The sequence below is a fragment of the Mauremys reevesii genome, linkage group 8 (genome assembly GCF_016161935.1).
Source record: "Mauremys reevesii isolate NIE-2019 linkage group 8, ASM1616193v1, whole genome shotgun sequence".
Taxonomy (NCBI): Eukaryota; Metazoa; Chordata; order Testudines; family Geoemydidae; genus Mauremys; species Mauremys reevesii.
In genome coordinates this window covers 21,608,351-21,634,241 of record NC_052630.1, presented here as the reverse complement: position 1 = coordinate 21,634,241, position 25,891 = coordinate 21,608,351, and the positions used below count along the sequence as shown (strand labels likewise).

The following is a 25,891-nucleotide window of genomic DNA, read 5'->3' as shown; positions in this document are numbered from 1 at the left end:
ATACGGCAGACTAGATCCTGTACAACTGAATGGGAGGCAGCTGGTGCTGCCAAGGTCTTGGCCTGATAAACTAGCACAGACATCCAATAAGTGTGGGCATTGTAGCTCTGTAAAACCACACTGCCTGCTCCGCTCATGTGTAGAGAGAGCAGTAGAGAGCACACACTCTCCACTACAAAAAGTACCAAGGAGCAGTTGGTTATTTTTCAACCAAGACCTCACTTGTCCCTGCTGTAGGCAAAGACATGGAGGCAGCCTGGCACCAGTGATGCCAATCAGTCCAAGTCAGCTGTAAAAATTGCCCCTCGTCACAAAAACAAACTATTGCCTTTTCTTCCCATCACCCAAGAGAAATGTGTCAATTTATCTCCGTGCTGAAAGGAACAGAGAGAGCACTGGCTATTGCACTGACAAACCCAGGAGTGAAAAGTATATGAACTAACAGAAAAGACCTCTAGGTGTGCAATAAATTGATATTTTACTAAATAGAAACTGCAACCAGCATAGGGAAACTCCATTATTTTAATCTCCATGAGAACAAATGAAACTGATGGAGATATTTGTTGCAAATAATTTATCTGACCAACTGATGTTGTTAAATACATTATTCACAAACCATTTCTTCTCATTCTTTAATCAACTCAGTTGATGACCAGTCAACAAAAAAGGTACTTGACACAAATCTTTTTCTCCCATCAGTGAGATGTCACAAATTATTTGTGAATGTTTCCATTCACTTATCAGGATGGATGCGGTTTGTTTGTTTGTTTTAGAAAGGAATACTCCAAAGGAGGGACTGATCCCGCAAACAATTTACCCACCGAGCAATTTTTTCTCACCCATGTAGTCTCACTGGAGTCAGCAGGACTGCTGACATGAAAAGACTCCAAAATGTATATGCAGGCCAGGTGCTTAGTCGTAAAGGACCTGATCCTGACCTCACACTGGTTCCAGCTGCATTGACTTCGCGGGGCTACTCCTGGTTCACACTGCTGTGAGTGTGGACAGAAAATGTGAATATAACATATTGGATAAGCTTCAGATATTTCCCATTTTTATTGTGACATTTCCCTTTCCCTTCTGCTAGGGTAAAAACATACCTGAGCTGGAGTGCTGGAGGCTTTTGTGGGGGAAGAGAGGGGTTCTCTATCAGAGCACAGGCACGTTCAACTGATTTGTACCAAATCTTAGATAATTTAGTGCTGGTGAAATGTGTCCATCTGACATCCCTACCAATCAAAGCCCACCAAACAGGTAGCAGCAGGGCAGCTGTCCTGTGCGCTCAGCCAACATGCCTTAAACCGGTAACAGACGGCATACAAACCTTCTTATTCCGCTGTAAGGATGGCTTATTTCGATGTAGCTTAATGCAGCAAATAAAATGGATTCAGCTAAACCGAAATAAGCAACTCTTACACAGGGTTTGCACTGGTTTATGACAAAAACAGTTTAAACCCCCAATTTAAAGAAGTGCAACTTCTGTGTAACAAAAGGCAAAAAGCAACAAAAATCAATCAACTCCAGAAAGAGCCACTCTTGGCAGAATGTACAATTCCTTCCATTGGCAATACCAAGAGAAAGGAATTACCCGTTATCACTTTTACTGCTAATACCCAAGTCCTAAAATGAGTGGGTGGACATAGGAAACACCTGTTTGTGGAGGGGCATATATTTTGCTCTGTAATTAATCGTTCTTCAAAGCTTATGAGAGATGGAAGAAAGCATTTCTTTGCAACAAAAGTCACCTCCTCCCTGATCATGTATAAATGGATAATGAAGCATTATCAGGACAGACGGTTTGTTTTTTTTTACGTTATAGTGTATTTGTTATAGTTTATTTATAGGCAGATCACTTCACTATTTACAGTACATGAGCGTAGAGATTCTACAGTCTTTGTGATGTAAACAAGTAACTCCGCAGCAAGGGGAGTCTGGAAAAAGAAGCCAGTTCTGAAGTATTTACACAATTTAAAATAGAACTTTTATACCCACTGGATAGATACAGATAATACATTGAGCGATTTGGTTAAATTATCTATGAAACTATAGAATCTGACAATGTAAAAATACAAGAAAACGTTCTCTCATTTAGACAGTTAAATCACACTAGAAATAAATCTCTTTTTAAAAATAAGAATAAAGGAAAGGCATAAGAATTCATGCCATTTTTAAGGTTAAAGTATATTACATAAATAAGGACACAACGGAACATAACTGGGAAAGAAATTAAGTGAAATATAAAAAACCTCTACCAATTTAAAACAAAAAATGCAGTCAACTAAAACCTTGATTCTTAAGCACAAAGGGATCAATTCTGCTACTTTTACTTACTCCAGGAGTAAGGTGCTTCTTACTCAGCATGAGCAGGGTGGCAAAATTGAGCCCTTAGAGTTATTAGCAGTGTCCTTTAAAAGAAAAAAAAAAAAGTAGAATTTAGCTTTTATTATAAATAACAAAGCAGATGTGCCCCTTTTTAGGTGAAATTCTTACACCTTTCTCAAGAAATGCATCAATTTAATCCTTCTCGCTCATTCACATACACACATGAACACACACCCGATTATTAGATTAACCTTGTTCAGCTCTCTGATAAATAATGCCCCTTGCAGCGCCACCTGGTGTATTGCAACCAGACTTTCTAAGCCACTACCTGATTACAGAATCTATATAGGAAGAGCAATGGAAACCCGAAAGCTTTACTTGGTTCTGTATTGCTCAAGATTGTCAAGGATGGACTATCACGTCAAGAACAAAAGGTTTTAAAGGCTCAGCTACAGATAATGATATATTAAGAATTCAACAGATTTCCCAAAAGAAAATTAGTACAAAAAAATAAAGCCGGTTCTGTAAATCTTCTTTACATGGACCAGTACAGAAATTGAATGCGAACACTGCAACACAGGGACTTGACCTGCTGTTTATGCTTTGTTCAGATAATGCAGCTCAAAGTTGCACTGAGTAGGAACTGGGGAATAGATATTTTCCATGGGGAACATCAGCTCTAAAACCCTGCATTCCCCAGCTGTCCCTCCCCAGTCCAGACATTCAGAAACAATCCTCATCTTGAGAAGTCATGGGAATGCACTAGATTCTGCCACAAAGAACTGTATCTCGTGCAAAACAATGAGATTTAATGGGTCAGTGGATGAGAAAAGGTGCTTGTGGCGTTATCATTTACTTTGCACGTCAGGTTTTGTACCTGACAGCAAATGGAAACCATCAGGGGATTTTCTGTGTGTGTGTATATATATATATATATATATATATATATCTGTTTAAAAAATTAAATGCCCCTTCCTGATCACCTATTATAACACACCATTTTTACTCCCACCCTCTTCTAGAAACTAAATTCTTTCCTTATATAAGTCCCTGCTTCCCTCATAGATACATGGCTTCTTCTGCACGTTGGCGTTATTGCTGGCACTATAGTTATTACTGAGGGCGGGGGGCGGGAGAGAGAGATACATGGACCCTGAAAAGCAAATGTGGGGAAAAGTGGGAGAGTGTCCCTTTAGAATGTGGGACTGTGCACAGAGCAGGGTGGAGGAGGCAAGGAGGGGTATCGCTGGGGAGGAGTCCCTTCCTTGGCTGGTGTGCACCGTGTCACTGTCTGTATGGGAAGCCTCTGCTCAGATGAATGGTGTGACGCCCACGGAGACTCTCTCCCTCTCTGTACGGAGCCGGCTCCGTGGGACTTAAAGCTATTCCTTTCACACTACTGTCCTCTCCTTGAATGGACGCCACGGTCTCAGAATAACTTTCTCCCATCCCAGGGAAAAGATGTGGCTCCAAATTTAAGGTACAATCCTGCAAGACGGGGAGTGCCCCCAACTCTGGGTGACTTCAGCACCTCCCTGGATTGAGCCTTGAACAGTAGCATACTAAGAATCAAACTGCATTCTTTGATTGTGGCTGGCCTGTGTACAATTATTCCCCTACCAAGGCCAGGAAAGGATCCACATTCCACTGGCAGAGTATTCCCATCCAGAACACCATACTATATAACTCCTCCCCTAGAATCTCCTGCTGCAGAGTGTAGCACTGCAAGCCCAGGGGAGCTTTAAAAAAACCTCAGTCCAGAGGGAAAAATGTTTACACTAGACCTAGTATGAGTGACATAAACAAAGTGAATATTCATGGCTATGCTTCTCAGGTGGAAGATCCAACCCTCGGCAGCCACTAAGATAAGCCACAGGTACTGGTCTGAGCTCACCTGCGTAAACTGTGCGTACATTCCAAACCACAGCCCCCTCTGGCTTTACATTCAGCAATACTGGCTTCACTGCGTACGTGGTCACCAGCAGCACCAACAGGAGCTCATTGCCCAGCCCAGGCCATAACCATCGGTGTGTGCGTTTGTGCACCTGAGTGCATATTGCATAAGTTCTGGAGACACTTCTTGCAAAAATAGTTTATAGGCTTCAGGCAACACGACGACCACTTATTGCATCTCTTCCTATCCTAGGATTGCAGTACTGATTGGCCCTGTGCGTCACGGGATCTTCCTTCCTCTTCAAGAGTATCTCATTTGATGCGCTGACGTTCTGCAACTGTCATTGGCCAATGGCCAACACAGGAAGTCCAGCCTCATGAAAGCAATACGAGATTTAAAACTGGGTGTATTGAAATCAAAGCTTGTGAAGCGAGTGAGTGATTCACACTGAAGGAGGCTCCTTCCAGGTACCAGGAAGTTCTCCTTATAGCTGCATTCAACCCTTTCACATTCTTAAAGTTTGATGCATTTTCCATCTCTGACCAAAGCCAGCGTTATGGGCTTTGATCCATCCTTGACTTGAGCAAGGAGATGGAAGAATTACACGTATCGGTTTTGATTGATCGTTTTCTGAAAAACATCAGCACAGCACAGGACAGTACTACTCACCCTAAATGTGTCGCTATATACATTCTACAGTAAGCTCTATAGCAATCACATGTAAACATCATTGTTGTGAGGAAATACTAGGACAGAAAAAGGCAAAGCTACAATGAGGCGATTGCCAATAGCAGATGCTCAGTCTAGGTCAGAGTTACTTGTGTCATTTAGATTGGGATGAGGAGCAGAGGAAGAGCCCATGACTCTGTTTTACAGTAGGGACGCAGTCAGGTAACTACTCTGGAACAAGACTAAAATAGCATGAGGAATATGCCATGTAAGTGCTCAGTAATTAACCCATTAATGAAGGTTTGGGGAAGTGTAGTTCAAGTCACCAGGTAGCTCATAGGTAATTACCATGTAACTGGATATTTTATATTACCGTGTAACTGAGCTCCGTGCTATAAGACAACTAATCAGATAATTGTCCTGGGGTCACACAGAGCCAGATTCTAACACCCTTCCCGCTTTGAATAGTATCTTACATCACAAGCGATACCATTGGTGTCAATGGAGCACAGTACAATTCAGCATGAATTAGGGTCTTAGAATCTAGTCCCATGTAATTACTGAGTTTTTGGTCAAGTGTGCCCCATATGATGAAGTAATACCATTACAATACGTCAGTGCCATGTACTAGGGGAGACCTTAAGGGAATCTAATCTATCTATTGGCAGAATTTAAGGCTATTATTCTATCTACAGGGGATGGCTCAATCCCTGCGGTCTCACCAGTGTATGAAAAACAAACTGAAAACGTGGGGGCAGTTTGTGGCGTCAGCAAGGTTGTTTGGTCCCCACTGTTAAACACTGTGTCTTGCTTGTTTTTTCTCTGACTGCCCGGTCTCTCCCCGGCTCAGATGTGGAATGGCTTTAAAGTTTCCAGGTCAACTCTACAGTGAAGCTGCTGACCGTACTGACTGTGTGCCTTAACCCCAGCCCTGCTGACAGGCTTTGCAAGGACCCCCGTGATTGGGGATCTCTGGGAACCAGCGAGATGCAGGCCAGGGTTAGTGCTACCCAGCAGGCACTGAGGTGACAGCAGCAGGCAAACACCCACCAGGGCCGCAGCGCCTCCATCACTGGCACTCTGCTAGTCAGGAGCCTGGGGAAAGGAGGAGCACTGGAGAGATTGTGATAGCCAAGAGGGGTCAATAGGGAGATGGGGTTTGCTAACTTCCTAGTGGGACTGGGTAGGTCTATGGCTTATCAGACACCACTCAAAGGAAGGGTAGCATGCTGCGTGGGGCAGAGATGTTCAGCTTAGCTGCCATGCCCTCTAGCTGCCAGTCTGAGTGAAAGGAGAATTTTCTCACCCAGTTCCCCCGCATATTGTGGAAGTAGCTGTGCACGATGCACCCAGCAAGTCGCTTTGTTCCAGCTGAGCCAGCCAATGGATGGAGCTGGGGAGGGCCCAGCAGCATCACACAGAGGCTTTAGCTGATCATCTAAGTGGAGATGTGATCCTCAGCTACTGCCAGACCCATGCACCTGAACAGGGATGGCTCTTTGGGGGCTTTTAGCATTCACTCTCTCCCAGGCTCTCAAGGCAGGACAGCAGCTTCACTGGATGGTGCCTGATTCCATCACCAAAGTGGCCTGCAGCGATTAACTCCCATAGTGCCCAATTTGATAGTGTCCTAACACTACATCCTTATAACTCCCCTTCCCCCGGTCCCACAAAGCTGCACCACTGTACAACAGCCCCAGTTCCGGACCAGCCGGTGCCAAACCACTAAACTCATCGCTTACCAGCATGTTCAGTCTCAGGCAGCCTGAGATTGACAGCTGGACTTCCAGCCACGCAAGCAGGAAGAATGGCTTTTCCAAGACACTGGAGTGCCAAACTCCAACCCTATCCTATTCCAGTTCACCAGGAGCTGGGGCCCGAGCTGGCTCACTCCGCAGCTGAAGGGGCAGACTCTGGTTCGGTGATTAATCCAGAATGCCCTCCTGGACTCACCCCCATCTGCTCAGTGGCTAGTGCCTCATTACAGTGCATAGTTAAAAATCAAGGAAGCGATACAATAAATCTGAATTACAGTACATCTGAGCCATAAATACATTTTTAAGTATATACTTTTTTCTTCTATTAAAAATTAGTTTATAGTCCTGATTCTATTCACAATTAACAGTTTCATCATCACACACTACAGACAAAAAATGTTATGGTGAACACAGCTGCAACTCCACTCCGGGAGCGTGGGTGGATGTTGGGGGACCCGGGGAAGAGAAGGCTCACTCCAAAACAACCAGTCAGAAGCAAGGATACTAATGTGTGGCAGTGGAACATCAACACCATGGGGACTCACAGACAGAAGCAGCTTTGTTCAATGTAAACATCAATTTAAAGGGACAGCAGTCTCTCTCAATCTCTCTCTCTCTCTTTTCATATACTTAATAATTTCTTCGAAAACGTAAACATATTGGAAGTGCCTTGACTGAGGTATTGAGGTGTTCCTCCAAGGTTAAGGCTGTTATCGATGCAGGCTTCGCTGGGCCTCCTGCAGCAAGCTGTCAAAATCCATGGTCTCGTACTTGCTTTTCACTGGAGCCGGGGATGACTCCTCCACATTGGAATCTGGTAAAGGCAGGGACAGAGTATGAGATAGTCAGGGGTGCAGGACATCTGCCAGGGTCACAAAGCACGGACATCCTGCTTCTCTTTGAAGATCAGTGTAGCTACTTAATCATACTTAAGACTTATAAAGCACTTCACATGGGTGGGCTAATGAATCTGCACTCTTCCCCCATAAGGCAGGAATTGTCCCCATTTAACAAACAGGGAAACCGAGGCACGGAGCGGTGTTCTGACTTGCTCAGTCTCACATTATTATTATGATGTGTTAGAGCAGGACCTAGAGGCCTCAGCCACTGGGGCCTTTTGTGCTAGGTATTTGTACAAACACATAGTGAGAGACAGTTCCTGCAGCAAAAAGTTTACAGTTTAGATAGGACAGACAAAGGTTGAGAGGGAAAACAGTGAAGTGAGTTGACCAAGTTCACATAGCAAGTCAGTGGCATAGTCAGGAACAAAACCGAGCTCTCCTGAGGCACAGCCACTGCTCCACCCACTAGATCAAACTGGCTCCCAGTGAATTAGTAGCAGCAGCTGGATAGAACTCAGGAATTCCAGGGTTCTAGTCAAATAATCATCAGTCCGTGCTGCCGCCTCAAAAAAGTTGTTTGGGTTTTCGGTTTAATTAGATGTAAATTAGACTGTGACTCTCACTCCCAACAGCAAACTGACCAGCCACTCCCCATCTGACTGAGTACCCTACCAAATCTGGCAGTAGATGAGCTCACTTTCTCTTAGCCTTCTCTTTTCAACAGAGCCAGGAGGGATTTCTCCATGAAAATCCTGGGCAATGACTTGTTTTCTGTTGTAGGCAGAGCTGGTAGCAGAGCCTATACTTAAGACTGCTCATTAAACTGTTTCCAGTTGATTCTAACTTTGCCAAACTTTAGTCTGAAACTTCCCATGCCAGGTGTCTGACTCAAGCTAAATTTTTCAGAAAATTTCAGCTAAAACAGTCCAGCCATTTCTGAGAATGGGACTCAGGAAAAAATACGTTTTGCCCAGGTTAAAAAAAATTCTTACAGCTGATTCATTAAGAAGCTCTCACAGCTCCATGCTTTGGAGTGAGGGCTTGAACTTTGGCTGGGGAGTTACCCTGGGTCAGGGCCATGCCTTTCCCCATCCCTATGGAAATGTGGCCAAATTCAGGCAAGGTCTGAGCCTCTGAAAAATTTCAGTTCAGACATGATCAGTACAGATTGGTTAGAGTCTGGCAGCTAAGTTCTCTGAAGATTCCATCTGCACTGAGTATCTCTGTCCCCTCGCGGCTCCTCTGTGCCAAGCGGCCTGACTGGGCATGCTCCAGCTCAGCGATGGAGGGGCTGATCAGGGCTTTCCTGACAATTGCTCATCCTGGCTGCTACTCTGTGGCACCAGGTGACTGAAACTAAGAGAAGGGAAACTCTCCTGTGCAGCATGGAGAAGGAAGAAGCCCCTGACTCGAATGGAAGAGGGAGAAACGGTGGAATAAGAGAAGAGGGGATCGGGAGAGGCTGGGACAGGACAGAGGCAGAAGGGTCTGTAACCACTGGAACACACTCCCCTATAGAACCCGGACAACCCAGGATTCCTCTGTCTCAACATTCCTTTGCTGCTAGCAAATAGCTGTGAAACCCACCGGCAAAGTGCATGGGTATCGGCAGGCCCACAGGGATGTTAATAGCCTTCTACTGCTACCGGTTATTCCATCAGCCTTAGTGATGGAGGACTGTGCTAGGGATCTAAAGCTTCAAACCCCATATGGGGTTCAATATGTCCACAGGATGAAGTTTGTTTTTTAAATTTTTCAAGTTTTTAATCAATATAGGAAATTACTTAAAAAAACCCAAACACCCTACAATAAAAGATCATTGAGGTTGCAAAGCCAAGCTCTCAGAAGTTAGGAAATGCCAGAATTAAAGTTGCTCATGCCCCCTTAATTCAGTCCACTCCTGTGTATGGATTATAATAAAGTCTTTAATTACATGATTACATACTATTTTTTTGCACAGGAGCTCTGCATCATTCAGTTCACGGGACGGACGGTGGTCACGGGCGAATGAGGCTGTTGTTTACAACAGGGTTTCTCAACCCAGTAGTCGCGACTCAAAATTGGGTCACCAGTACATTTTAAAAGGGCTGTGTGGCCGCTCCAGAGGTTCCGGTCCCGTAGGGCTGGTTGGGCTCAGCTATCTGCTCTGGCCGTGGCAACCTCAGGAGTCATGGTGCTCCTCAGGTTTGGCCCAGCTGCCTCTCTGTCATGATGATGGGGGGCCAGCCAGGCCAAATTTGTGGGGTGAATGCAGGGCAGGCTTTGCAATGCCCCCCGGGGCGTCCCTCCTGCTGCAGCAGCAGTACCCAACCTCTCCCCCAACCTTTTTATTGAGTCACAGCATGCCATCGACATTTACAAATGGCTCCTGAGCCCCAGTTGGTTGAGAACCTCTGGCCTACAGGACCCCTGCGTCACTCGGTGCGGAAGTTGGAAGGTGTGCAGCGACTGAGGCAGGGGACAGAAGGAAGAGACTGGGTGGTCTCATGATTAAAGCAGCTGAATGCTGGCCTAGAGAACCGGATTCTATCCCTGCCTCTGCCACAGAGTTCCTGTGTGATGTGAGCAAGTCACGTACACCAATATTTTCATAAATGGCCACTTTGTGCTCCTCATTTGCTGGGGCCTAGACTTGATACCCTGGGGTCTGATTTCCAGAAATCCTGAGCACTCACAGCAGCAACTCAAGGGGAGCTCTCCTCTGGACCTCTACAGTGTTCTACGCGCTAAGTGCTCGGAAAAATCAGGCTCTGGGCATCTCAAGCCCAAATTAATCGGCACTTTGACAGTTTGGGCTTTAATCTCTGTGCCTCAGTTCCCCACATAGCAATGCCCCCCGGCCCCTCCCCTCAGAGGGGGCTGTGAAAAAATTGCATTAAAATTTGTGATGCGCTCCACTACGATAGTGATAAGAACCACAGAAATGCCCATGGGGATATTAATAATTCTGTGCACTAAATAAGACTGGGGCCCATACGCTGAATGAAGAGGATAAAAAGAAATATTGAAGAACTACTCATTCACCGAATGACGCAGGGATCCTGTGGTGAAAATAGTCTGTGATCATGTAATTAAAGATTGTATCATAACTCGTACACACCAGGGGGCTGAACTCATTTTTGAGCGACTGGCTTTGCAACCTTAATGCTCCTTCAACAACTTTTTGGTTTGGTTTTTTTTGGATTAAACGTACACATAAAGTGTGTGGAATCTGACTGCACAAATGGTGGGCCTGGACACACCTTGAATCAGACATTGCCAGAAGCATCACACAATCATGGGACGGGGGCGCGGGGGTTTCCAGAGAGAATTTTTCCATAAAGACTGAGTTGCTACCTATAACTTTGAAAGATGTGTGATCTAGTGGTTAGTTCCTGGGACTAAGATTCAGTAGTTCCTCTTTCTGATCCTGACTCTACTGCGGACTAATTCTGTGTCCTCGGGTAGGTTATCTGGCCTCTCTGTGCCTTAGTTTCCCAGTATGTGAAACTGGGCTAATAACTATTCACGTCACATGGGAGTTGTGAGGCTTTAATTAATGTCTGTAAAGTGGTTTGAGGTCCCGGGATGAAATGAGCTGGAAAGTGCAATGTGTTGTTCTAGTTATGCCATGATAATTTGGCCACTCTTCACAAAGCAGCTCCCTGGGAAAGCTCTTTCCACAGGCGTATGTGTCTGGCCTGCAGCTCTGCAGCACTCAGCAGGAGCAGCTGGAGTGGGGGCTATGGGGAACCTTGTTTTTAACTCCACTCTGAAGACTAAATGCTTCCCCCCGGCTAGCTTGGGAAAGGCTTGCCTTGCAGCTCTGCTGCTGCATTTCCCCTTGTCCTCCCTGCCGTTCAGAGATTTCCCAGCGCTGCTGCACCTCCAAGCTGTGGCAATTAAATGACCCCCTGTGGCACACTGGAGAAGTCTGACTGGGGTAATGAATCCAGGTCCACGAGGGTTTAATGGGCAAGGCAGGTGCCTCCCAGGTGACTTCACCGGGGGACACTGAGCTGGAGAGCTGCAGCGTCCCGTCTGAGAGGTCTGGGCCATGGTGTTCACAGAGGGTCATAAAAACTCCCTCTGCCCTAAGGAAATGGGAGCCTGGCTCACCAGTGAGGCCCGCCTGCTTTCTCACCCAAGTCAGTGTATCTGGTCCACAAGTTGCCGAGGCCACCGTAGCTCAGCTGGAACCAGGGCTCGTTCCTCTTCCTCAGCGAGGCGCCGTTCTTCAGCGATAAGGCGGCATGTTCCGAACACCGGTAGGTGATGAAGCCATATTTATCCCCCCTGAGCAGCCAAAGAGGAGTCAAGAGGTGACTGACCAGGGAGAGGGATGTGATGAGCCTTATCTCCTAAGGGGCTGAGAGCCACATACCGTGTAGCTTGGTTTACGGAGGGCACATGCAGGAATCGTACAGTGCATCTCACTTGCACCTGTGGTATCTTAACAGTTCTACAGGCCTCCCACACCCACCTTCGCCCAAAGGGGAATTTACAGACAATTCTGCTTAACCTTGTGAGCCCTGGGATGCGATGTACACCCAAGGGATTGTGCTGTTTTACGGCCATCCCCATTCATCCCATTAAAATATGAGGATGAGTCAGCCAGCATTGCGCCCTATGTCCGAAAAGCCCTAAGAGCATTCCCACTGCTTTGCCTGGTGCAGGCCTGAGCTCGCGCTCGACACACCTGTTATTCCTGGTCATAACCCGACACTCGACTATCTCCCCAAACACTTCGAAGCGTTTCTTCAGTTCACTGGAGCTCATGCTGCTGGAGAGGTTTCTGATGTACACCACCCGGCCTTCACCCTGCACAAGCACAACCAATGCAGCTCAGGCCCGCCTCCTTACCAGGCCTCCCTGCTGCTCCCCTGGCATTACCCACTGGGGAATCCCACTGTTAGACAATGCCCCAAGTCTCTGAGAACATGCAATGCAAAGATCTGGCCCCTCTGTGTAAACAGCTCTCTGAGGAGCCTCAAACAGCTGATTTCTTTTCATGCACATTTTCTTTCCTTTATCCTTCTACTGCATCCTTTCAGCCTTTGCAGTGTTCTCCTTGTGGAAGTGTAACTGTAAGAATATTATTGAGAATTCCTGTCTGTGGAACTCAGCTTGTGCTGAGGAAAAATGCCAGAGATGTGTGGGGCTGTATGGGGGTGTACAAGGCAATACAGAAGAGCAATAGATTACTACCACTACACACGCACAGGCTTTCTATGTATATCTGTTGCTTTTTATATGCAATGAGGCTCAGCTCAATAACCTCTTCGCAATTCCAAGTATTCCCCAAGTTCCCAGCCCTAACTGCGAATTCCAAGTGCACTGAAGCTGTGGCCGTAGGGGGCTCTGAATTCCTCCAGGGCCAGGGATTCTGTATATTGCCAGTGTCAACTGCTAGCTCTTTATCTTTTCCCCATGCCCTTGTTTAAAATTGGCCCCACCCCCAGAAATGCCAGAGCCAGGGCCAATACACTCCACTGTCTCCTTTCTGGAGTGGGAAATGAATTGAGGGGCTGTGAATTGCTTTGTCCCACGATTTAAATGAGCTTCAGCAGGATGAAGCCATCTGCTCCCACTGGAAGTCCCGCTGCTTCCGCCGAATTCAGCACGGCACTCCCTCCCCCACGAGCCTGCAGGTCACTTACAATGGCCTTGTCCCGTCTCTTCTCAATCTGGTCCCGGTTCGCATTTCCCCCTTGACACTCCTTGCTGTATTCACATCTGTTTGTAAGCAAGCAAGAGAGAGGAGTTCAGTGCGGAGCAGGGATCCTGCAGGGGGAGCTTTGGCAGTCAAAAGGAAGTGGAGGCATAATCAAGTTGATGTGTCTGCCACAAGCTTTTAAAAAATCTCTAACTCAGGAGACTCCTGGTGAGCAGGCTCCACTGATGGATCCTCCAGAGAAGAGCCTGGCTTCCCAAACCAAACCAAGCCTCTTTAGGCCCGATTCCGGGACTTAAGCCGCCAGGGAAATCATTCTTTACAGATACTTGATGTGGCTCCCTATCTCCTCCTGCCTCCTTGTAGCAATCCCCTTCCCCAGGAGCAACTGGCTCCTCTCCAATTCTGGCTGTGATCTTCCTCCTTGTACCACCAGAGAAACCCACCCTCAGACAGGTCAAGCATTGCCTGACTGACCAGTGTCAAGCAGCCACCGGTGTATTATCACTTACTTTTAATGAACTAAAATAAATGACGTTGGACTCAGCACATGGAGGCGATTTCATCAGAACTCTCCCCTGTTGGGCTGGACGGTTGGAAGGGATCGATATGAAGTGCATGCCATGCGCAGACGAGGTGGTCTGCACACCCATGTTCTGTGGCAGAGGCGCCAGCTTTGTGATTTGCTGGCGGGTGCTCGACCATTGATCCATCCCTTTCCCCAAGACCCCACCTCTGCCCTGGGTCTTCCTACCCTTGCTCTGCTTCTTCCCGTGCCCACTCCATTGCCGTTCCTTCCCCACCACTGAATGCACCCCACTCCCACTCCTCCTCCTCCTTGCCAGCGCCTCCTGCACGCCATTGCACAGCTGATCGTGGCAGGCGGGAGACACTGGCAGGGAAGGGAGGAGCTGATCGCTAGGGCCCACCGGTGAGTGGGAGGCACTGTGGGGGAGGGGGAGAAGCTGATTCGTGGGGCTGCTGAGCACCCACTGTTTTTTTTCCCGTAGGTGCTCCAGCCCCGGAGCACTCACAGAGTTGGCACCTATGCTCTGTGGAGGTGTTCAGTGTTAACTCTGCACTGTTCAGTGTGTCAGGGCTGACACCTGATGCTTAACACCTGAGTGGATCTTTGGGGTTGAATGCTTGGATGTATTCCTGGGAATGGGGGGGACCACCTTGGCTTCGCTTTGGGGTCTGTGTGTTCGTCACACTGACACAAGAACATCACTTGGCACGTCTCTAGCACCGGCTTTTTGTCTTGGCATCTCACAGTGCTTCACCAGGGAAAACAAATTTATCCTCATTTGACAGATGGGGAAAATGAGGCCCAGAGAGATGGAGAAATGACTTGCTCAAGGTCACACAAGGATTTGGTGGCAGAGCCCAGGCCAGGGCTCTGTTCACCTGCCTCTCTTATACCCCCAGTATAAACCCCTAAGAAATTATTTTGCTTGAGATGTGCTTGCAGGCTGGGACTCATCAGTCCCACCCTTCCCCTCCTGCCAGCTGCCCAACTATACCTGAAAGTCCGTCTGTTTGCTGGAGACCTGGACCTGCAGCATGAAGACCCAGAACTGGATCTGCTCCGGGAACAGTGGTGCAAACTGGACCTGGCAAGTGGGTTCCTGCGCAATGGACGCTCACAATGTTCCTCCTCCTCTTCCTCCTCCTCCTCCACGGGGGAGCTGCTCTCACTGCAGCTATCTTCGAAGACAGTGTCATACTCGGGGGTCTTGCAGAAGGCTGTGTCCTCATCTTCAAGGGCACTGTCCAGGAAGCCGAAGTGCTTGGTTAAGCTGGCTCTGATCTCCTGGTCTCTGAGCTGTTTGCTGCACTCCTTCCACAGGGCCTCGCCCTTCCCCGACCCCTGATAGTGTGCGTCGGGCACTCTTCGCTTGTGCTCAGCCTCCGCCTGGCTCTGGGGCTCCCAGGATTTCAGCACTTTCCTCTGGAGCGTGGCCTCGGGTTTCAGCACCTGGCAGTAGTCGTGGTCCCCGAAAGAGCGAGAAAATGGCCGCTTCAGCAGCCCCTGCTGCTCTGAGGAGGAAGGGCGCACGGCAGCTCGGCTCAGGTGTGCGTAAAGCTCTGTTCGCTCTGGGTGCTTCTTCATGAGTTTCCTGGGGGCTGCCACTTTGACTGCCACTGCTGAGGTTCTTGGCCCTGGGATGGAGGAGGTGAGGGTGGCTTCCTCTTTCGCTGACCCATGGGGAATGTCCGGCTTATACAGGTCCTCCTCAGCAGGCTTGTACGGCGGAGTGGTAGGCGGTGTGAGACCTTGACCCCCCACACACAACAAACCACAAGAGTGAAACTCTTTGAGCAGAGCTTTCCCGCTATTACTACAACTGGTCATGGCAAGAGGAGCTAGGTCTGAGTGACGCTATGGAGAGCCACCAACCCTCTACTCTGTAGAGAGGGGCTCCCTGCTAGTTACTCCTGTCTTCAGAAGGGGGTCATTGCAAAACCACAGTGGATTGCAGCTAGAGGGGCCCACAGGATCCCCTTCCTGCCTCCTCCTCAAAACACATTGGTGAGAAAGGCCTTTGACTGGATTGTCAAAGGAGCTGGGCACCCGTGTGGCAGCTGAGGTCAGCAGGTACTTGGAAGGGAGACCTCCCTGGCAAATGCCCTCAATAGCAGACCAGTTGTGAGCCCAGTTCACATAGTCCTTGTCAATCCTTTAGCAATTTTTGGAAAAGCAAGGATTTGGGGCCTAATCCAACCCCCCTTAAAGTCAGTGGAAATGCTCCCATTAACAGTTAACTTTATCCTGGGGGTTCTGACCAAATTCAAGTGGATAATGTACAATTTGGCTCTTTATATTTTCCATAGTTTCAGTTCAATACAGGATTCCTCCTCACTTCCTGGATGGATATGTTGTGCGGTGTTGCGGTGCACCGTTGAACAGCTGCTATGCTCCACCCCAGAGGTGGTTGCATTTCAGTGGTATCTGAATTGCTTAAAAGAGTAGTTGTAAAGTGCTGAGGGATCCTTTCAGATGAAAGGCACTATAGAAATGTAGGTTTTTATTACTAAAATCCATTATATTTACACTGTTATAATAATTCCTCAGATTACCACAACCCCCACCACATCTAGAAGCGGTTAGCGCCAGACTATTTCACACTGCATTTTTGGTATTGTTTCCCCTCACCTTCCAACGTACACAGGGAGAATCCCAACAACAAAGGAAGGGAGCACCGCCTCTTTACATGAGTGGCTTACCTGCAGTCCCACACAGCTCTACAGTCAGCACCTGCTCAAAGTTCCTCTTCCCAAATGTAGGATCACTGGAGAGGAGAAGAACATTAGAGGAGCAGGGAGGTGTTTATATGAACATCAGAGACTGAGAGTACTGCTGAAAGTGCAGCATAGAGACCTCAAGCAAAGGGGGAACAGGAGATGTCACCCATACAGGACGCCGACTGTGTCCCTCTCCGACTCTCTGTGGCATCAGGGCTAGTACATGATTGGGGGGTGGGGCAGAATCCAAGCTTCTGAAGCATTTCCATTTTCCCTCCCAGCTGAGACAGAGGAACAGGCAGCTAGAGAGTCACTCCAGCAGAAATGTGTCCCTCACAGCCAGAGCTCCAATTCCTTATTTCCAGGGAAAGAAGCCAGAGAAGTACCCCCACTATCTTCTCTCCAGCATATGGCACTTATAAGGCTTTCAGCAGAGCAATCCATAGGCATAACCTGCCCTGAATTTGAGGGCCTGGAGCTATGCTATCCCTTGCATTTAGGATCCCAGTCCAAGACACTATGCTTCAAACACATGCCACGGCTAGTCAAATGTCCCCTCCCTGCTGCACATCCTCTTTGCCTGGTTGGTAAAAGTCCTGAAGTTTTGCCTGGCTGGCTGTTTTAACATTGGCATTTAAAACGCGTGTCCACCCAGGCAAAACTACAGGCCACCTGGCAGTCATGCTGGCCCAGACTGCCGCCGGGCTGGGTTTAAATTGCTGGTAAGTATTTTGTTTTTCACTTACGTTTGTGCCAAGGACAGCGTGAGACACGTGGGTGTTTCTGAAAGACACGGAGAGAAGCAGAATTACTGAACATGCTGCATTCCCTTCAGACTGATTGATTGCATCACGCCCAGAAAGAGGAGGCAGCGTGGGCTAGCAGATTCGGTGTGGGCTTGGGCACCAGGGGCTCTGAGTTCTAGCCCTAGTTTGGACATGGCTTGCTGTGTGGCCTAGGCAAGTGACTTTGCCTCTCTGTGATTTGGTTTCCCATCTACCAAACTGGATAATACCTGCCTACATTGTGAGGGTTAATCACATAATCTCTGTAAAGCGCTTTCACCATGCACATGCTAAGGTGCTGCTAATAATTAATAGTATTCCAAGGGGCTCCAGGGGGAGCTCCGGCCTGCTCCTCAGCTGGAGGGGTAGTATTCTATAGGATGAGAAAATGGGGAGATCCTTCGCGGGTGGTTTTGCAGTGATTTACTCAGTAGACAGTGTCTTTGTGCTTTCCAGCGATAGATCTCAACGTACTTCACAAAGGAGGATCTGTGTCCTTACCCCCATTTTAAAGATGGAGAAACTGAGGCACAGAGAGGGGAAGCAGCTTGGCCAAGGTCACAGTGACCCAATGGCAGAGCTGGTCTCCCAGCCCTCGCCCTACCCACTGAACTATGCACCCCACAAGTTGCACAGAAAAACCCCAACAGCATTGAAGAAGTTTGGTGTTTGCCCCACTGGCTCTGGGGTCTGCAGTGCTCAGCCATTCACGGGCACATGCACAAATGTTTCCTACGTCAGCCAGGCAGCAGCACTGCTACAGTGACTCATCACCCAGCGAGCGCACTGGATCTGACATGCAGGGCTACTGCTTAGAACACCGCAAACCAGCTCAGCCTCTGCTAAGCCCCTCATGCACTGACGGCCTGGGAAGAACGGAGTCAGCCAGGGTTCCTTTAAGCATTAGTTTTGGCAATGCCAGGTCAATGCTGGGGTTAATTCACTTCTAGGCCCCTGCACACTCTCTCCTCCTTACCTGTTTCATGCAACGGGGTGCAGTGCTGGCTCTCATCCACCTCACATCCTTCCCCCTCAACTGGACTCCCCAGCATGGGGGTCTGGGTTTCTGGGTGGTTTTGACACCTGCTGTCCCTCTCGTCTGTGCCACCCACCTCCACCTCTGCCGCTGGCTCTTCTGCATTGAAGTTCTCCAGGGCTGGGCACAATGTGGGCTCTCGGGAGGCGAGAGCGTCCTTCGCCCGACTCTCTGCTGCCTCTCTGGGAACAGATGGCTCTGGGAGAGGCTCATCAAGAAATGACAGCCAGTGGCCAAGCTCAGGGTTGAGTCTCTTGGAGCGCCGGACAGCATAAATAGCGCTCTCCTGCTTCCGTCCCCCTTTCCCTGAGGTTTGCTGGGATGGGAGAGTGGCATCCTCTGGGCTGCTGGTCTCTCTCCTGGCTTCGGCCTCAGCCTTGGGGCTTTGCCTTAGCTCTGCTTTCTCCAGAGGCATTTTGGCTCTGGACTGATATCTCCCAGGAGAGCCCTCAGCCTCCTGAGCAGATGTTCCATGAGACTTGGAGCCATGAGGCCTGACCAAGGAAGCGTACACGGGTTTGGCCAATCTGTACGGCTTGCTCACGTCACACAGCAGGTCCCGGGCCAGTAGCTCCTTCAGGATGGAGAACTCAGGCCATGTGGCTCTAGGCTTCTTGCAGCCGGCCGTTGCTTGCAAGGTGCAGGCTGTCCGGCTCTCCTGGCTGCAAAGGGGAGGTATCTGCAAAGGGCAGTCTGGCTTTGCTCTCTTGTAGGGGCTGTTGCAGTGCTGGTGCTTCACATCTGCAGGGTCTCTGAGAGGCAGCTTCCTCGGAGGAAGGCAGTAGGTATGCATGTAACGGATAAGCTTCACCACTGTGTGCATGGCCTTCTCGCTGGCGCCGTCCTCAGAGGAGCGAGGAGTCACCGGGATCTCACTGGAGCTCAGCGAGTCTTCGCTCGAGTCGCTGTCGTCTCCACTGTGTGCAGAGTGACTCAGAGGGGAGCGGCTGCTGCTGCCTTGGTACTCGTCCGGCGGCCAGGTGGCTTTGGTCTGTGGGCAGCGTGTGGTGGAGGTGAGGTGCTTGTGCAGCTCTGTGCAGCTCCGACTCTGAGCCTGGAGAGGGCTCAACTTTCTGTCCCGGGGACCCTCCGCCTTCAGAGACAGAAGAGAGATGTCCCCGTGAGAACAGACTCAGCCCCCAAGCCCTAAAATGAGGCTGGTTAACTACTGCAACACAAGACTCCCCACCTGCAGAAATACACGCTGTGGGAGCAACAAACCCACTAGGGGGACATGTGCCACGTCCAGTTATTTCACTGAACAATGCTAGGGAGAAACAGACCCTGGGCCCATTTTCTCACCCAGCATAAGGAGTAAGGAAGTGGGCCCTCTCTGGGGAGCAGAGCCTGTTCCTGTGATGAGCTACTGTTTGCACTGCCTGCTTACATGGACAGAGCAGTTGCTTCACTGAACATCTTTAGAACCTGTCTAGCACGGAGTGACAGCAGGATTTCCCTAACGGCACAGGCTGCCAGCCTTGGCTCTCAGCAAAGTCTCCACTGCAGAGACTGGAGCGAGTTCCCATGTTCCCAGATTTAGACAGTATACAACATTTATTAGGACATTTTGAACAATTATAAATAATTAACCTGCGCTGTCCCTGGGATAATGGAAGGGCCGAGGATACTTGGCGCTCCGTGTATCATCCTTGCTCTAAATGAAGTCATTTGCAGTGGCTTCCCGTCCCCTCTGCCCCACTCATGCACTGCCATTAGGCAGGCTCTACTCTGCCTGGGTTCACAAGGCCACTTTGAAACAAGGGCTGAGTATTTTTAGTGAGAACAGCTCTCCAGGCCCAGGCCCTTCAGAACATGGTAAGCGCAGATTTACTAAAGCAGGCTCAGTCATCCCTGCAAAGAATCGGCAAACAATGCAGTGTTTCAGGGTTTGTTTGTTAGCAGTGAAGGAGGGCACATCCGGCCTCAGCAGTCTGCTGGGATCTGTCCTCAAGGTGGTTATGGAGATCTCTGCCCTAGGTATTTCTACTTCACCACAGCCAGTTGAGTGGGCCGGATCACAGCTCATTACATCTCAGTGGAAACACATGAACGTTCAATAGCAATGGTTCCTTCATCTGCTGCCTGGGCCCCTACTGCTGCCGGGTCTGATCCCTGAGCTGAGACCATGAGTCGGGCAAGGCAGCACAGCAAGGACCTTCTCCTAGCCTCTGCTCTTTGGGGAGAGTGGATGAAGGTTGCTTTCCTTCTTTGAAACAGACAGGGATGAAGAACAGCCTCTGAGTGACGCCTCTGGGAGGATTATGAGAACTGCCTGCGAACAGATGAGGAAATGGACTTGGCCTAAGAGAGTATGTCTACACTACAGCTGGGAGGCAAGATTTCCAGCCCAGGCAGACAGACTTGCACTAGCTCTACTCAAACTAGTGCACTAAAAATAGCAGCGTGGACGTTGCGGCACCAGTGGCAGTTTGGATTGGTTGCTTGAATCCAAGCCCACCCAACCCCCTGACTCTGAGCTCGGGCAGCCAGCCCGAGCCACCGCCCACATCACAATTTTTTACCATGCTAGCCCAAGCTGAGCTAGTACAAGCCTGTCTGCCCACGCTGGGAATCACACCTCCCAGCTGCAGTGTAGACACGCCCATAGTGCCTTGATCCCAATTCATCATGGTCACCCGCGCTAGCCTGCCCATCTTGTAAACCACAGGCTGTTCATTAGCCAGAGGACTGGGGTGTCTTAGTGTGACGGAATGCCCCCCTGTATTCACACCCTGCACACTGTAATAGTCTTTGTACAAAATATGCCTTGTATGGTATCATTTGAAAACTAGTAACTTGCTGGTCAATAGTACCATGGGGAAATGTGTGTAGCAATTATACGCAAAGTTAAGAGTTCCCCCTGAATGCTGATGGTGGCACATGTTCAAACTCACGTAGCCCTGATTAGGCAAAACTTGTCAGGCAGGCCTATCTTAAACAAAGGAACGTGTGTTTATCTCATTTTACATATGAAGTCTTGAGACAGCCAGGAGACCAGGCAAATCTGAAGTTTAGCACAGCCCCTCTCTGGTCTGGACTGCATCCCGGAATGTCACAGGGCAAACCACAGCCTTCTGGAGCGCCTCTCTGGAGGAGGGGGCTCCATCTTCATAGCCCTTCCAGGCGTGACTTTTTTGTGGAGCTGCCCATCACTGATGTGGTGGTCTCTGTGATCTGAACAGACTGAGCAGCCCGCTCCAAAATTTGTTTCATTCAAGCTGTCCAAGAGCCGGCAGATGAACTGGCTTTTGGTTACAACTGACCTGGGCTGAATTTGCACCAGCTACCTAGAAGAGAAAGGTGCTAGGATACAGAGCCTACTTCCTGCACCATTCAGGCTCTCTGGATCTCCCTCACCCTGCAGCAGGGCTAGGATGGCAGCTGAACCCCTAAAGCACCCACTTGACTCCAGAGGGGTGACTAGCATCTCTCGTCACTGACTCCGTCCAACTGTAGAACAAGAGAGTGACTGAGCCCAACTATGTCTGCAGTGGTGGTGTAGCTGTCAGCCCCAGGATATTAGAGAGACAAGGTGGGTGAGGTAATATCTTTTATTGGACCAACTTCTCTTGGTGAGAGAGACGAGTTTTCGAGCTACAGCGAGGAAGAACTCTGTGTAGCTCGAAAGCTTGTCTCTCTCACCAACAGAAGTTGGTCTGATAAAAGATATTACCTCACCCACCTCATCTCTCTGAACCCAGGTAACACATTCACATGCTGTGGTTGCTCTGCTTGGGCCTCTGAGCAGAGTCAGTTCTCACCCTTCAGTTATGTGGCAGAAAATAGTGCAGGTACTATGGAAACCTACTAGCTAGATAGGCAGGTTACATGGAGGCAGCTACATGGATTCCGTCAGACACAGCTGATCTCTTTCTAGCTGGTGTCTGTGACAACACCAGTGCTTTCCTTCCCCCTTGCAGCTGATATGGAACAATGCCCTGGCAGATTTTTTCTGCCTTCCCCAGGCAATCTAAGTCCACCTATCTAATGCACTGCACAATTTCCATTATCCGAATGGAAAATCTTTGATGGTGGCTTGCGTTGGATTTCAGGGGATTAGCTTAAATGATTGGTTTGGGCTCTACAATTTTGCATGCAGCTCTCCCCAGGATAAGTCAACTCAACCAAGAGTAAGTTGTACTATAATTTATTGGGACGGGGGGATTTTATAAATCAGAACTCCAAAGAACTGACTTCAGTGAAACTGTGAGAGGCTTTCACCCTCAGCCCCACTGCGAACAAGCTGTCCCAAATGCACAGATAGGGTCTCTCCAGAATCTCTTCAGGGTTAGACAGTCCACTTTGAGAGAGGCTATTTCCCCGTGCACAGCACTTTCCCTTCAGATCGTGACACTCTTAGGCCAAGTCTGTTTTCCACCAGCTTCATCTCCAGGGCTCATTATCCCCCAGTAGCTTCACTCAGAGGCTGTTTATCCCTCCATGGAACCACCATTTGGCTGGCTTGTTTTCTGAATGCCAGTCTTCAGATTGGGTGACGAGGAGATGGGCAGGCGTGGGGGCATCCCTAGCATTCCCTGCTGGGATGGGGCCATGGCAGCTGGGATGGGAAATACCTTTGTGCAGGGTCGCTGGGGTCTGGATTTTGGGGGCCCCTGGCGTCGTGCACTCCCTTCTCTCTGAGCCTCACAGCTTGGAGGCACGTGGGACGGAGAAAGAAGCAACTTCTTCAGCTAAAAAAGAGAAGTGTCGAGAAAAAGAATGGGAATTCCAGCGCGAACAGCAATCGATCGCGGGCTAACCTCTACTGCACACACGTGAGGTGGGTTCAGTGATCTCCAGTCACTGAAGCCAAGAACCACAAACCATTAGTGTGCCTGTATCTGCCCTTGGCTCAGGCTGGGGCTGTCAGCTGTAAGGATCATAGAACGAAGCAGGAAAGAATTTCACACCTCTCTGCATGTTACTTGGCTCCAGGTAAAGAATTTTATAGCCTGTGGAAGTGCTTTATGTCTTCAGAACACTTTACAAGCATTGACACATTGCTGCTCATAACACCCCTGTAGCTCTGCAAGATGGGAAAAGGCTGCCCAAAGAGGTGAATTTGCTTGCCCAAAACCACACTGCATTGTACTCCATGGCACCTCCTATTAAAGTCACCAGCACTGCCGGGGCATTTAAATAACCCACCAAAACATTTTTGTCCTTTTCAGATGGTGATTTTAGTTCTATGTATGCATCTGATCTGGGCAGCTCACGAGTCCCCATGCAAGGATTATCTGGCAGTAATGATCCAAAGGGGCTTGAATTAATCAATTACCTTGAAAAATGCTTTGAAGATATAAAGCTCTGTGTAAGTGCCAAGTATTTATTGGGAATCTCCCCCAATGTGACCCCGATGTGAATTCCACTGTAATCCCATCAAGAGGGTCTGGTGACAACAGCTGAGCTGGAATTTCCTTAGGTTACACAGCATCATGGCGTACTCATTTCTGATCACAGGGTTAGCACAGTCTTCTGTTCAAAACATTTTAAAAAAACATTCCATGTTCCACATGCGTCGTGCTAGTGCTGAAGCCTAGATCAATAGCAAGGCGACTGCTTAGGCTCTATGGGAACGTACAGACGTAGAATATCTAGGGCTTGGTCTTCAAAGATGGCCTGCAAATTTAGTGGCCTCCTTTTAAGACCAGGCCCATGATAACGGTTATTGAAGTGGGAGGTTCACACAACAGCGTTTCTGCTCTCTTGGTCGGGTTCTGCATTGAAATTTCAACAGGGGCTTAATTGTGCACTTCCCATTTATAATAAGTGTAAGTGCTTTCCCCCTGCAACGTATACATCCTATATATACACATACACATTGTGTGTGATATATACACCCCTCACACACGCAGATAATTAGTGTCAAGTGGAAATGCACGCTTTCACCACTAGATGCCGCAATGTACTTTTATATAAACCATGCCTTTCAGTCATTACACAACAAAGCGGTAGGGGGGATCCTCCCCCATGGACAGAGTGCTCTGGCTGGTGAATGAGCTACAGGCCCAGCTCGGTTATATCAGACCAGCAGGGATGCTCTTATATATGGCCCAGGAAGCCTTGTACCACCTGGTGGCAATGCCAGGGCTCTCCTGCTCAAGCTGTGAGTGAAGCTGGGTTCCAAGGAGCGGTAGGATAAAGCACAGGATTCACAGGAAAGACTTGGAGGTGGGATTGGAACCCAGAAACTGCACAAAGCCACAGAGAGGCCTCCTTCAGGGCAGGCGTGTTCAAGGGTTTCCCCAATGGGCATGGGGAACTGCAGGCTATGCAGGCCCAGGCCAACCTCAGAGCGCATGCAGCTCTGGCTGGGAGAGAAAAGATGGGCTGCTCTTTTTGTGGGAAGGGCTGGAGGGGTGACATCAGCTATACCTCTCTTTCCTCTTCCCCACTTCCTTGCAGGTTGATTAACTTAACGGGAGGTTCTCAAACTGAGGCCACAGATAAGGTGCAAGGGCTAGGATTACAATCAGGCTGAGTCCCCTCTCTCCAGCACAAGCTGAGGAGCGCTGGCCCTGAACACACACCCTGAAGGTGAGGGAGAAGGGCCAGGCCTACAGGTGGAGGTTTGGGGATCAGGGGAAATGGCTGGGAACTGCCCCCAGGTGCTCCTGTGAGATGCAGTGGAATGATGGGGAGCTCTGGGGTGGAGTGGGGGCAGGAATGGGTCACAATGAGACCCTGGTAGCCCAACCATGGTGGGGTTCAGATAAAATGAGACCCCAGACCAAATCCTCCCTGGTTTGGGAGGCTGGAAAATGGATTTTGCCCATCTGCTAACACCCACTGCCCTTTGCACACAGCAGCAGTCAGCTTGTTCCCATGAGGATGGTGATGGGGGTGACAGCGATGGCGCGGCACATGTATACGTATACAATACAGGTATATGCTTTGTATCGACGGTTAAGAGTTTTAAGCCTATAATGAAAAGATTCAGACCTTTGCTTCCTATCATACCCATGCAGCCGGCTTATCAGAGGCTCATCCAAATCCACCTTAAACAGTAGGAAGTGGGTTCTTACTAGAGACAGCTCATCAACCTCAGGGGCCAAAGGGGGCCCCCCCGGGGTGGGGGCGACTGGTTTGGGGGGAGGGGCTGGTGAGGCACAGGTGTGGTTGGGCACGTCCCTTTCTTCCATAGTGCGGAAGGCAGCCAGGCCCATGTCATCTTCCTGTATTTCATCCAGTGTTTCGGTGAGGGCCGCCAGCAGGGCTTCATTCTCACTGTCTATTATCTGAAAAGCAAGAGAGATTTGCACAAAGCAGTGAGCGCCAGCCAACATTTCCATTGCAGGCTACCTCTAGGGGGCGTAAATACAGCTCCCACAAGCTGCCCCACCATATTATTTAAAAGGGGGCCTCATTCTTCCATCTAGGTCAGGGGTCAGCAACCTTTCAGAAGCGGTGTGCCGAGTCTTCATTTATTCACTCTAATTTAAGGTTTCGCGTGCCAGTCATACATTTTAACATTTTTAGAAGGTCTCTTTCTATACGTCTATAATATATAACTAAACTATTGTTGTATGTAAAGTAAATAAGGTTTTTAAAATGTTTAAGAAGCTTCATTTAAAATTAAATTAAAATGCAGAGTCCCCCGGACCAGTGGCCAGGACCCAGGCAGTGTGAGTGCCACTGAAAATCAGCTCCCATGCCGCCTTTGGCTCCTATTACACCCCCCACCCCC

The 25,891-nt window shown here is 49.0% G+C and overlaps 1 protein-coding gene across 2 annotated transcripts in view; it reads right to left on the bottom strand.

Moving 5' to 3' along the window:
• Positions 1–3,271: 3,271 nt before the first annotated feature.
• The window catches only part of PPARGC1B (PPARG coactivator 1 beta), a 93,799-nt gene continuing 71,179 nt past the window's right edge, over positions 3,272–25,891 (bottom strand). The window contains exons 3-12 of one of the 2 annotated variants that reach the window (XM_039485268.1): positions 25,230–25,442; positions 22,779–22,895; positions 18,145–19,297; positions 17,130–17,166; positions 16,366–16,430; positions 14,661–15,414; positions 13,124–13,199; positions 12,163–12,284; positions 11,608–11,759; positions 3,272–7,456 (exon numbers count right to left, since the gene is read on the bottom strand). In XM_039485268.1, coding sequence (XP_039341202.1) covers positions 7,353–7,456; positions 11,608–11,759; positions 12,163–12,284; positions 13,124–13,199; positions 14,661–15,414; positions 16,366–16,430; positions 17,130–17,166; positions 18,145–19,297; positions 22,779–22,895; positions 25,230–25,442 — 2,793 coding nt within the window. In that variant the 3' untranslated portion in view covers positions 3,272–7,352. Of the gene's footprint in view, positions 7,457–11,607; positions 11,760–12,162; positions 12,285–13,123; positions 13,200–14,660; positions 15,415–16,365; positions 16,431–17,129; positions 17,167–18,144; positions 19,298–22,778; positions 22,896–25,229; positions 25,443–25,891 lie in introns of those variants that run through there. The other variant, XM_039485269.1, reaches the window with a different exon arrangement.